The 13,477-nt window shown below is 53.7% G+C and overlaps 1 protein-coding gene across 1 annotated transcript in view; it reads right to left on the reverse strand.

The window, feature by feature from the left end:
* Positions 1-13,477, reverse strand: part of roraa (RAR-related orphan receptor A, paralog a) — a 46,453-nt gene that overhangs the window by 3,241 nt on the left and 29,735 nt on the right. Inside the window, 8 exon segments of the mRNA XM_084477910.1 lie at positions 173-260; positions 262-284; positions 1,710-1,842; positions 2,414-2,502; positions 2,505-2,534; positions 3,277-3,675; positions 5,987-6,128; positions 8,136-8,221. Coding sequence (XP_084334036.1) covers positions 173-260; positions 262-284; positions 1,710-1,842; positions 2,414-2,502; positions 2,505-2,534; positions 3,277-3,675; positions 5,987-6,128; positions 8,136-8,221 — 990 coding nt within the window.

The raw sequence follows: 13,477 nt of genomic DNA on the forward strand, positions 1-13,477 counted from the left end.
CACACACACACACACACACACACACACACACACACACACACACACGTGGACATAGACACACACATACACACACACACACATACAAATAAACACAAGAATGCACCCACAAACACAAAAACACACACAGTTCACACCACACACACACCATATACAGTAGTGGAAATGAGCTCACCTAATGACTTGAACAAATCAGGGCCGGCGTACTTCCCATCAAAGTAGACGGTGTTGTTTTGTGAGTCGAAGGCACGGCACATCCTGACTGACAAACACGACTTCCAGAGAGCCTGTGAAGGAACACAGGGGCACCGTCATCAACACCGCCTTCTATTCCCTCCACCCATCCATCCTTTGGATGTGTATCTGTGTGTCTATCCACCTATCTGTCTGTCTGTCTGTCTGTCTGTCTGTCTATCTATCTATCTATCTAACTGTCTGTCTTTGTATATATCTATCCCTCTATCTATCCCTCTATCCATCCATCCATCCGTCTCGCTATCTACATATCGAGAAAGGTGGAAGGCATGAAGTAAGCAACACCAAGAAAAAGTGAAGCCCTGTCACAGATAAAAATGATATTGTTCTACGACTTGTAGATGGTAGAAGAAAACACCGGCAGCGAGAGGAGTCACTCGCTGTTATTTATGGAAGGTGTATTTAGATAGGCAGGTGGAAGATGCATTCCCCTCCCGCGCTCGTGTGTCGCTCTGTGGGAGTGAAGACGGAGGGAGAGGGAGGGAGAGGAGATGCAACACAGGTCGCATCCCTCTTCTCAGGGCCATGTTTTTAAATGTCACTTCTGTTGACAGAGCCCTACCTCTCTTTCATTATTCATCGTGTCGGGAATCACACAGCGTGTGCGTGTGTGTGTGTGTGTGTGTGTGTGTGTGTGTGTGTGCGTGTGCGTGCGCGCGTGTGTGTGTGTGCAGTAACCCACCCGCATCCCTGTATTAACCCTAAATAAGGTATCCCACCTGCGTGTGTGTGTGTACTTAACCCTCCCCTATCCATCCAGCACACCTTTTTTGCGGCTGTGAAGACACGGCGATCGCACACACATGCACGCATGCGTGCGTGCGTGCGTCTCCATGCGTGTCTGCATGAAGTGACTGCACCCTGCATTGATCAGTGTCGGCAGATATCATCCGGGGGGAGAACGGGGAGATACAGAAAGACAGAGAGAGAGAGAGAGAGAGAGAGAGAGAGAGAGAGTGCAAGAGAGAGAGAGAGTGCGAGAGAGAGCGAGAGTGTGAGAGAGAGTGCGAGAGAGAGAGAGAGACAGAGAGAGAGAGAGAGAGAGCGAGAGAGCGTGCAAGAGCGAGAGAGAGAGAGAGAGAGAGAGAGGGGGGGGGGATGGCAGCCGTCATGGCGGCTTGGTATCTCCAGCCCAGCAACACACTGCATATCTAACCATGTGTTCCTCCTCCTGCTCTGTGTTTGTAATGAACAGAGGGGGGGAGACGGGGGGGGGAGGATACAGACCGGGCGGGGTCTACCTCCCAGTGACACACTGTCTGCGTGCGCGTTAGGGAGGGGGGGGGGGGGGAGGTTGGGGGGGGCTTTTGTGTAGTCAGGTCAGCTACGCCCTTGTGACAACGCCAGGGGAGGGGGGGGGGGGGGGGGTGGGGGGTGTGGGCGTGTGTGTGTGGGTGGAGGCGTGGGCCGGTGAGTCTGACGGCGGCGGCGGAGGCGGCGTTGACAGGCTGTCATACCTGCTTTCAGCAGCACTATCTGATCGTTCTGACACAGCTCCATGAAGCCGTCGATGCGCTTGGCGAACTCCACCACGTACTGAATGGCCTCCGTTATTTTGATGGCGCACAGCTGCCACATGACTTCCCTGGGCTGAGCGGCAGAGAGAGAGGGGGGGGAGAAGAAGCACAGGACGGGGGTTACATTCTGTACGGGCGGGAAACGACGGGAAGACTCAATGAAGAAGACGGATGGATTGCTTTCTGGGGCCCGTGTTGAATGTTGCATTTCGTGTCGTGTCGTCGTTGAGGCTAGCAAGGCGAGAGGGGGGTGAGTGGTGGTACACAGTGGTGGAGCTAGCATGGTGGAGCTAGCGTGGTGGAGCTAGCGGGGTGGAGCTAGCGGGGTGGAGCTAGCGGGGTGGCGCTAGCATGGTGGAGCTAGCGGGGTGGCGCTAGCGTGGTGGCGCTAGCGGGGTGGCGCTAGCGGGGTGGCGCTAGCTTGTTGGAGCCAAAGAGATGGAGCTAGGAGGCAGGTTTGTGTAGTGGAGCTAGCGTAGCGGAGCTAGCTCGGTGGGCCTAGTTTAGGTGGGACTAGCTTTGTGGAGAGCTTCCATGACGCTATTCATTCCATGATGCTAGCCATGGTGTGGCTAGCATGGTGGAGCTAAGAGGCTGGGCACTAGCGTGGTGGCGGCGGTGTGTGGCGTGCGTGGTTACGCCACCTTGTTCTGGTAGTTCTCGATCTCTTCCTGGAGGAACGCCTGCCAGGTCATCTGCTGCAGCTCCTCTCTCAGGTACTGACACGTCTCATGTGCGACTTGGAGATGTTTTGGGCCAAGTGCTCTGAAAAGAACCACAAGGAACCAGGGAAGCACATCCAGACATTCATCAGCCATTGAACAGAAAAGAATAGCATCAGAAACACACAGGGCTCACAATGTGAGAGACCTCACTGATGAATTTTGCCACAGGAAAAGAAGATTTATTTACTGAGGGCTTAAGGAAGAGGGGAGGCGGATATGCGTGGGTTTATTTTTTTTGAGTGCAAAAAAAAGAAGAAATGCTTGTTGACATTTCTTTTTTCTGCCTACAGGAAGCTCATAGCTTGGGTTGAAGCAAAGCCAATCGAGTTATGACAGAAATGCAGGGAGTGGGGTGGTGGGGGGGGGGAGAGGGCGTTACTCATCGAAACAAAGGTCACATTTTCACTGAGAGAGAAATATTGAGTATAAGAAATTAAATGGTTTTGAAAACACATCTGTTAAAAGGACTTTCTCGGCACAGGGGAGCCTAAAAAAATGATTTCCCCAGACGCCTGCCCTGCTGGATCCTGATTGGCCCTAATTAATGGAAACTAATTACAAAAAAAGAGGCTCTTTTAATGAGTGTTGAAGATGAGTTTCCAACCTCCTGCTATTTTAAGCAACCTTTGCGTCGTTTGCCCCACGGTCGAGTCCCCACACCCCTCCCCCCCCCCCCCCCCCCCCCACGTTTCCTCTTTTCCTCTTGCTCCTCTACGCTCTCTTTGATTTCCTCCAGTCGGGGGGGGGGGGTGGGGGGGGGGGGCGGGGGGCTCTCTGATCACCTAGTTCAGCCATGGACACGGTGGGGGAGGTGTCGCCGCTGGTGAAGGAGCAGTAGGGGAAGAAGCCCGAGCCCGGGGCGAAGTCGCAGATGGGCTCGGGCTTGATGCCGTTGATGTCCAGCCCGGACTGGTCGGGTGACGGCTGGATGTCCAGGTAGAAGCTGCTGACGGCCGAGTCCTGCTTGCTGCCGTCGGGCGTGTGGCCGTCCATGTAGCCGCTGAGGTCGTCGTGGAGCTCCGTCAGGCCGTTGGCCGACAGGCCGTAGGTGGGCGTGAGCGGCTCGGCCTCGCCGGGCTGCTGCTGGTGGTCGCGCTGCTGCTGCTGCTGTAGCCGGTGCTTCTGGACCTCGGCGTACAGGCTGTCGCGCTGCTTCTTGGACATGCGGCCAAACTTCACCGCTACAGAGGGAGTGGGGGGGGGGGGGGGGACAGAGACACGGGTCGGTGAGACGCCGGGGGTGGAGGGTGGGGGAGGAAATACCGGGTACAGCGTACAAACACAAATATCACATCAACTCCATTGATGGAGATTTTTTCATAAATTTTCATTTGAACTAGGATATTGATTGTGATTATTTATAAGAGCAGAGCAATGCATTGAGCAGTCTTCAATTAAAACATTGCATTAAAAAGGACTACATTCGGACAATGGAAAGTGCCATTTTACTGGGTTGAGGGTATTTGGTAGCCAGACTCTTTCGCAAAAATAGATGAGCCTGGAAACAGCTCGGTCCCTTTTTCGATTTACAAGGGCCGCTATCAACGGGCGCACACTGAAATGCCTCCGGACGCAATTGGATAGACCTACAACCAATCAGAGCAACGGACCGCGTGACACATCAGCGCCAGCCAAAATGTCCCGACGGCGCTCAGATAGGCCGCTCCTCCGTACAGTCCTGGTATTAAACCCGCCCCCTGTTTGATAAACGGTTGTGATTGGCCCGACCCAGGCCAGTCCCGCTGGAAATCTGTCCGAACGAGAGGAGGGGGACCAGACATATTTGCCCAAGCATGTAAAACATGAGCTCAGATCCGTCTGGTCCCAGGCTAGGCCTTTGGTATTTTTACTGCATTATTGGATCAATACAAACTGTTTACCATTAAGACTCGTCAATCTTATCTACATTGAGTTAACTATGGGATGTAGGCTACTATGCTACTTTCATCCAGAAATAAAGATTCAGATTTTAGGAGACAATGGTGTGTGTGCTTAATGGTGTGTGGCGCTGTGTGTGTGTGTGTATGTGTGTGTGTGTGTCTGTTTGGTGCTGTGTCTGTTTGGCGCTGTGTGTGTGTGGCGCTGTGTGTGTGAATGTGTATGCGTGTGTGTGTGTGTGTGTGTGTGTGGCGCTGTGTGTGTGTGTGTGTGTGTGTGTGTGTGTGTGTGGGTTCTCTCAGCTTAACAGCCTCTCAAACAGAAGACTATGTTACTGCTGGCTGCTGTACGCTTTCCAGACTAAACAGCGAAAGCGAGCACCGCAGGACGGCACTCTGCGGGCCTGGCGGTGTGTCAGCTGGTCACTGATGTGAGTGTGTGTGTGTGTGTGTGTGTGTCTGTGTGTGTGTGTGTGTGTGTGTGCGCACGAGCAGATTAAGTGGAGCAAGGCGGGCGACAGATAGTGTGGGCAGATGGGCTCTGGTGTGTTGGGTAAAGGCGAGAGTCACCTTGCCCTGTGCTGATTGTGTGTGTGCACGCGTGTTTGCGTGCACATTCCCCGCACACACACATGCGTCTGTGTGTGTGCGCCTGTCCCCCCCCCCCCCATATGTACATGAAAGCATTGTGCGGCGAGTGCAATGTGTGCCAGTGTTCATCCACGCGCCTCAATGTGCATGTGAGCGTGTGCAGTCGGACGAGAGCCCGCCTTCATGATGTGCCATGATGGGCCAGAGGCTGTGCTCCACTCCCCTGCTCGCGTGTGTGTGTCTGTGTACCTCTCCTCTGGAGTCTCTCCACGTCAGCCCGAGCCCGCGCTAAACAGCTCAGACGATGCCGACGATAGCCCGGAACCAGCCAGAGGTCTCCTTAGCTCTGATAAGCTCTCTGTTTAGCGAGCCAGTCCCGGCAGGACGCTTCCAGGTAACCCGAGCCCACCTGCGCGCTCCCTTTACTGCACCTCAGGACGCAGCGATTACCGAGAACGCCTCTCGTCTCAACCCCCCTCGTCTTTCATCAAGCCTTGTTTCTGTCAGCAGCCAATTAGAGCCGTGGCTAGTGGGAGCGGGGAGATATTGTACTCGCATCCATCACGGCGTGTTGTGGTGGGATCCCTGGCGGTTTATCTTGTTCCTTAAAGGATTTTTAATGTGGTTTGTGTTTACTGCTCCTGTTGGGCGGAGGCGCCCGGTTGGGTCAAGATTTATGGCCGCCAAAGGCCCCGCCTCCACGGACGCCACCTCCGTGATGATACATCGCACAGCACAGAGTAGCAATAGGTCCGCCCCTTGTGGTCGTGCAAAGTGTCAAACTATTGGTTGTGTATTCAAACTATTTCGACTTGTTTTTTTTATGTTTACTCGTGTACTCAAACCACAGCGAATCCCCCCCCGCCACCCCCCCCAACTCTCAACCCCCCCCCCCCCCCCCCCCCCCTTTGTCTTTGAATTCCCCTCCTCAACGTCAGGTACAGTCACACTCATCCGGCTCTGGATGTTTCCGTCAGGAAAAAAAAAGGCCCAGAAGCCAGCGGCCGGGGGGGGGGGGGCCTACCGTCTCGTGACATGCCCACCGCCAGACACTTCTGCAGCCGGCAGTGCTGGCAGCGGTTGCGGCTGGTGCGGTCGATCAGGCAGTTCTTCTGACGCGGGCAGGAGTACGCCGCGTTGCTCTGCTGACTCCTCCTGAAGAAGCCCTGGGAGAAGGAGGGGAGAAGGAGGGGAGAGGCCGGCGTTAGGAGGGGGGAGGCGTGGTGGGGTGGGGGCTCACTCCGGGGGGGGGGGGGAGCATTCCAGGGGAGGGCTTTGCAGCGGCTTTGGTCCCGCCAGATTTCATCAGCTGCACAGGTGACGGATTTGGGAGTGATTGTGCGTCGGCCCAGAGGGGGAGGGGGGGGGTGGTGGTGGGGGGGGGGGGGGGGGGGGGGGATGGTTGGTGATCATGTAAAATCCTAGAGACACTAATACCGTCGCTGATGTCCTCATAATAGCGTCCTGTCACGTCAGGCGCCGTGTTCTTTGCTAGTAGTAGCAGTGGCGGCGGCGGTGGCGTTCCGACTTACAAGGGAGCCGATGTTTATTAGCGCCCTGCGCGGCGTAACGAGTGGCGTGTCTTGGCAGACATGATACCACAGGGTGGTGTTTTATTCCACGGGTTATTGCTAGTGTTCATTAGCACAATGCTTGTTGCATCGCTGAAGGATTGCATACTCTACACACACACACACAAACACAACACACACAAACACAACACACACACACCAAACACAACACACATACACCGATTCGATTCCTCAGTCTCTTTGACTTAATGAATTGATTCCAGCATGTCATTAACATGCACCACTCTACTGCTCCGCACACATATGTCTTAATTAGCTGCTCATTGGCTGTTTAATTACAAGAAAACAGCTGACAGCTGCCAAGTTGCTTTCTAATGGAAGCCATTATGGAAGCGGGCTATAACTGCCGGTGACAGGCAGCGCTCTTTAATAATGCTATGATTTATGGTCCCAACTCTTGTGCTCGCACATATCATTAGCAGCCTCTCTGCCTGTACTAATTAGCGATCAATAAAGATACATTTCAGCAGTTTATTCTTTTGTGTTTTGTTTCTCCTTACTCCCGGGCGAGGGAGTGGAGCGCTGGAGGAGGGAGTCTGAAAGCAAAGCATGCCTCTCTCTCTCTCTCTCTCTCTCTCTCTCTCTCCCTCCCTCTCTCCCACACACACACACACACACACACACACACACACACACACACACGCACACACACGCAGGCAGCAGAGGTGCAGGCAGGCGGAGGAATGCTAATGATGAGTGCGGTGACAAGCACAGAGACAAGAATACACTCTAAGCACAAAATTGCGCTCACTGTGAATGGCTGGTGCATTTGAAAACAGAACAAAAAGAGGCTTCAATGGAAGCGACACCGTGTAGCAAAACAGCCAACAATCTGCTGCGATTCAAAGAACTCTCCCTTTGAAGGTTTTATTTCAAGAAGAGCAGGCTCACGCGAAAACAAACGAGGAGGAAAACAAAAAGTGAAAAAAGACAGAGGCGGGCACAGGAACAACTTTGTGTTATTAGACGTGTGGTTTTCCTCTCATGTCCTCCGTGCTGCTTGACCAGTGACGGCACACTGCATGTTGTGCATGTGAACACCCACCCAAAGAAAAGTTGTGGAACATTTGGGAAAGCTTTAACGCACGTCCCTTAGTTCCTCAAAGTGCCACGCTAGCCTTTATACCTTGCCGCCCACAGACACACACACACACACACACACACACACACAAACAAATACACACGTGCACACCGCACACACCAACTCAAATCCTTACACACGTTCAGAAGGAAGCATTACACACACACACACCCACACACACACACACACAGACAATCACAAGAAACACACACATACTAACAAGGAACGCTAGACACGCACACATTGACAAGGAGCACACACATATACACACCAAACACAACGAACGCTTACACACACACACACACACACACACACACACACACACACACACACACCACACACAAGGAATAGACACACACACCTACTAACAAGGAACGCTACACATTGACAAGAAGCACCCACACACACAGAACACCAACACGCACCCTCACACTGGATCACAAGGAGCACACACACCACACACAGACACAAAACAGAGAACAGTAGCTCGGGGGTCTCACCTTACAGCCCTCACATGTTATCACGCCGTAGTGGATGCCTGATGATTTGTCTCCACAGATCTTGCAGGGAATTATTTCGATTTGAGCTGGAAGGGAAGGAAGAAGAGGAACAACATTAGCATATGATTCAGTCATAAAGCAACGCACAACGCTCCAGCCATCGGGGATTGTGTTGGCTCTGTGAAAGAGTGGCAAAGCGGCGCTCACGAGAACCGGCGTGTTTGGGAACCTCACTTATTAATGGAGTTGGAAGTGTGATGAGGAGGCCATTTTTACTCCTCACCGCCAGCACATAATACGGTGTCAACTTGCATCCCGAGCACAACAGAGAGCAGGTCCCACACTACCCATAAATCTTAATGCAACCCACAACACACGCTGCAAAATAACGGCAACAAATGACACAAAGACAGGCGACATGAGAGAACTTCCCCGTTGTAAAAACACAACTTTGTGTTCCGCTTTCTCCCAAACTTCAAAAACCTTTAAAAAGCGGATAGTTTGTTTATGTGTGCGTGTGTGTTTGTGTGACATGTGTGTGTGTGTGTGTGTGCTATGTGTGTGTTTGTGTGTGTGTGACAAGTGTGTGTACCTGTGTGTGTGTGTGTGTGTGTTTGTGTGTGTGTGTGTGTGTGAAAAGTGTGTGTGTGAGTGTGTATGTGTGACGTGTGTGTACGTGTGTGTGCGTGCTGTGTCTGACAGGTCTGTGATGTGCCAGCCACGGAGGACAACAAACAGAGTTGGGACAGCCTCATCAATCCTCAGACCCTCCCCTGCAGGACCAGACCAACGGGAGTCCCAACAGAACAGAAAACACAGGCTTCAGACACACACACACACACACACACACTCCCACCCCTCACAACTCCGTCCCCTAACACTATCCAGCTCCATCACTGCAGCCACTGATGCAACATTTAGCTCAACCTCCCTCCCTCCTTCCTCTCTCTCCCTCCCCCCTCCATGCTCCACTCTCCTCCCCCACCAGCCTCCTCTGTCCCCTCCTCTCATCTCCTTCTCCATCCTCCTCCCTCCTTCTGTCTCTCTCCATCCTCCTCTCTCCTCCCCCTCCCTCTCCATCCTACTCTCTCTCTCCTCCTCCTCCTCCTCCTCCTCCTCCATCCCTGCTGCCATCCTCCAGAAACCTGGGCCTTCCCAGCCCAACACCTTGGATCCTCCATCATCCTGCCGTGTGCATGGTGGAGCCAGGAGGGCCGGCCCCAGATCTAGGCTGTGTGTGTCTTCACATAAAGGAAGGTCAAGGACAGCCCCTCCGTACGGACCCCCTCGTGCCATCGCGATGAGGACCGCTGGCCAGACCAGGGAACCTAACGACGGAGGGTCCCGTCTCTACGCTGGGATGAACTGTAATAATAGTGACGCCTTTGCGGTAGAAAGATACATTGATTTATTTCAATGTTTTAAAATCACTTAATATAATGATTCATCTGAAAAAGCTGATTTGAATGATGTTTACTTTTGGGGAACGTGATAAAAAGTGATCCCGTGGCGTGTACTTTTTTTTACAATTCTACCAGCGGCTGGCCCGACCGACGCAGGGCAACATTGCGCGGAGGAGCGTCAACTCCAATGAGGGAGTCACGACTCTGCGTGGCCCTAATGAGACACAATAGTAGTGATAGTGGTACATTTCACTATGTCAGAGTGTTACATCAGCCTCTCCCCCTCCGGTCAGCCCTGAGAGTCGACTCGAGGAGGCCATGTTTTATCCGAGCCTAGCGGGCGCGCCGCATCCACCGCTACACCTTAACAACCGAGCCCGGCTTTTAAAACCAATTTGATCACATCAAACGTGCCTTTCTGCTCCCGGGCTCAGCCCATTTGAATCAACTCTGGGGAGGGATTGGGACCGGGGGAGGAGGGGGGGGGGGGATGGGGGGTTGTGTTGTGTCATGTGGATAATATTGAGTCCCTGTGGCGCACCCAGGGGGAGGTCCTTAAAACACACAGCCTCTAATCCTCCACTAACCCAGGACGCCTGTGTGAGCTCACTGCTTCAAAAGAGGGCTGGCTTCCACCCTTTTATTTGTTAAAGATATCATTTGTCGTCCACTGACACGTCCTAAACCCTTTTAACCGTTCGTTTAGACAGACAGCCCCCCGCCCCCCCCCCCCACACACACACACACACACACATGCAGCCCCTGTCGCTGCACTTGTCCACTGCTCTCCTCCTATGGGGACCACCGCATTACCCACGACTGGCCTTGTTTACACTGAATTATCCGGCATTTTGATCCTAATTTGATCCTTTGTGGTATCGTGGTTTCGGGCTAGGTGTGACCCGGAGAGTGGTAAATGTTCAACTTCCACTTGTGGTTTATTCAGAGACACAAGGTCAACAAGCTTGTGTTCTGGAGGTGGTTCATAAGCCACGCCCACATATTTTAATTTACCCCGATTTTAATTTACCACTTCAGTCTGTCTTGGCTTGGGCGGAAATGGTGAAGAGGCCGTGTGTTTAACTGAGCTACAAACTCATAAAACCTTATATGGTGTTGTCCACTATATGGAGGAGAAACACTCATAACTGGCGTTGCCTTGAAACATGTCATCAAAATGAAGCATAGAATGAAGCGTAAATCATTTACATAAATTTCGGTCAAATGACCGACGGCGCAGGGGGAACCGGGCGCTCCATGTCCCCCCTCGCTCACACATAAATAGGAGGAGCGCCGGTAATTATAGGATCCTCTCGCACGGCAGAGGGTGAAGTAAGTCCACCCCGCCGCAGAGTGGGCTCGCCTGTTAGCTTGTTATTATGTAGGCGGGAGGCAGGTGCTTATATTCTAATCAAGAGGGGGTTAATTCATAAATAACCATTGGCTCTCATGGCTTGTTATTCTGCTCAGGCTCATCTCCGCGCGGGCTCCCGCCTCGCGGACAGCGCGCTCCCGGAGTTTGTTTTTGTGTTCCCTCTGCATGAACATTAGCATTTCAGGGTGCTTTCCATTCCTTCAGCGTTTTCAGCCTGATTACTTACATAATTTGTTCCGACATGCTCTTGCGGCAGGCGAAGCATGCCGTAATTATGACTCGCTGTGGTCGTGGCCGAGCGGGGCCGCCTGCAGAGACGGGCCCCGGCCATCGGGTGGCAGTGCAGGGCCGTATCTGTGGATTCCCCCCCCCCCCTCCGCAAGCAAGTCAAGCATCCACCCAACCCCAACCCTTCCAGCCCACCCCCTCTACAGCCCACAAGGTTCCTGGCTCTGCGCTCGAGCCTCTGACAGCTCCAGGCTTAGGCTACCGCTAACGCCCCCCCCCCCACACCCACCCTCGTTCAACCCCCCCCCCCCCCTCTCAGCCTTACCCACAGCGTTGCTGCAAGATGCCTTCATCTCCCCCGGAAGACGCATGGCTGGCTGGGCACTTGCTCAGGCCTGACGGGGGCTGTGCCACATCAGGTGAAGGAAGTGGGAGCAGAGACGAGGGCTTGCCAGGCCAGACAGCGGGCCCTACTACGTACACACAAAGCGTGCCTCACAAAGCACTATCTGGAAGGAAGGTGGGACTAGAGCAGCGCACACAGACTAACCCCCGTCTCTCTCTCTCTCTCGCTCTCTCTCTCTCTCTCTCTCCTCAGAAGCACTCATCGGTTTAAAGGGTTCGTCTTCAGACTGGCTGAAGCGAGCTTTGTTGTGATGTGAAGAAAGAAAATGGAAAAAAAATCAAATAAATCGATCCTGGTTCCTACAATGGGAATATGGGGCTACTTTCAAGAGGCTGGAGAGATACGCATATGACTAATTAATAACGTGGAGATCAGACTCACCATTGAGTCACCCGTTCCGTCGCTCGTGGCCTTTGGTCTGTTAAACGCTACGACGGGGCCTCTGGAAAGACTCCAGACCCCCGCCAGGAGTAGTGCTTCAGACAATGGGAATCATTTATTGATTCGGAACCACGCGAGGGAGCCACTCAAACAAGACAAATAAACAATGTGCCTATAAGCACTGCCGATCCGGGAGTCGATATCTATTGACACGGGCGGCGATGTTAACCGCCTCTCGCTGTAAGACCGGCAGCTGGCTGCCATGAACTTGACCAGCTTGCAGCGTGCTGTCACTGATCCCATTCAGCCTGCCTGCCTGCCTGCCAGCCAGCCAGCCAGCCAGCCAGCCAGCCAGCCAGCCCTGCAATGTTTAGGACATCAAAGCGCGCCACAGTGAGACGGGGCGGCGGTGCTAAACCCACCCTGCTCCTCACAGCGGCGCCGCGTGAGACGCCCGCCACCGCATCAGGCAGCAGGGCCCACTTCAAAGAGCCCTCGCTGAGGCGCCGAGATAATGCGCTGCACCGTGTCACGCCGCGACACCCCGGCCACGCCAGCTCCAGCGCCGGCCGGGGCGCTGGTGATGCCACCGATGACCTTTGGCCTGGACGCCGGCGAGCTAGGGAGCTGGCCGGGGGGGGGTGGAGGGGAGGGGAGGGGGTGGGGGGGGAGAGGCGAGGTTGCGGCACGCTGGGAGCGTGGCGGACAATGGCAACACAGGTGGTGGGACCCGATAGAGAGGATGGGAGGCCGGGGTAATGGGGGAGGTTGTTTGTCCCCGGCGCCGGGGACAAACAGAGCGCCCTGCTGCTGCGGCGGCGGAATTGTTCAAGGACGGTGAGTCACGAGGACCCTGTTCTGAGGGGATGAGCCGCGCTGGTGTTCAGAGCACATGCACAATGGAGGCGCCGGAGACCCCGGGTGACTCTCCCTGTGCCCCCCCCACGCAGCCCAGAGCCGAGCAGCTTCTCGCTGTGGCTAGCTGTGGCTACGTCGGGCTATCGCAAGGCCTGCCACGGTTGTTAGCCGCGGGAATGCTAACGGCTAACAGGATCTCTTATTAGGCCCTCTGATAGAGTTGAGAGGCTTAATAAATGCAGCGATTGGTTGTTTCTTAATTATCGCACACTAACTATAGCTGACATTTTTTTCAAATGTATTTATAATTTATCATCCCCTTTATTTTACCCTCTTGTCTTTATCTTTCATTTGGAATGCCATCACGATGTGAAATTAAGGTTACGCATAATAAACCTAGATGCATCGATGAGTCCCAAATAAAACATCCAAAAAGACCAAAATAAACACAGGAAATGACAGCAGCACCCCCCCCTCCCCCCCCGGGTCCCGGCGGCTCCCAGTGCACTCAGCGACCACGGACACAGCGCAGAAGGATTAGGATTAGCCCTTACATTACAGTCCCATGACCAGGCCGTCGTCATAATGCCCGCAGATTAACCCATCCCTGACTTGGACCATTTGCTCATCTCCTCAGAAATTATCATTTGTAATAGATGTGCACTTCAGATGAACGTTGTCCGTTGATCTC

The sequence above is a fragment of the Micromesistius poutassou genome (assembly GCF_964030765.1).
Source record: "Micromesistius poutassou genome assembly, chromosome: 13".
NCBI lineage: Eukaryota > Metazoa > Chordata > Actinopteri > Gadiformes > Gadidae > Micromesistius > Micromesistius poutassou.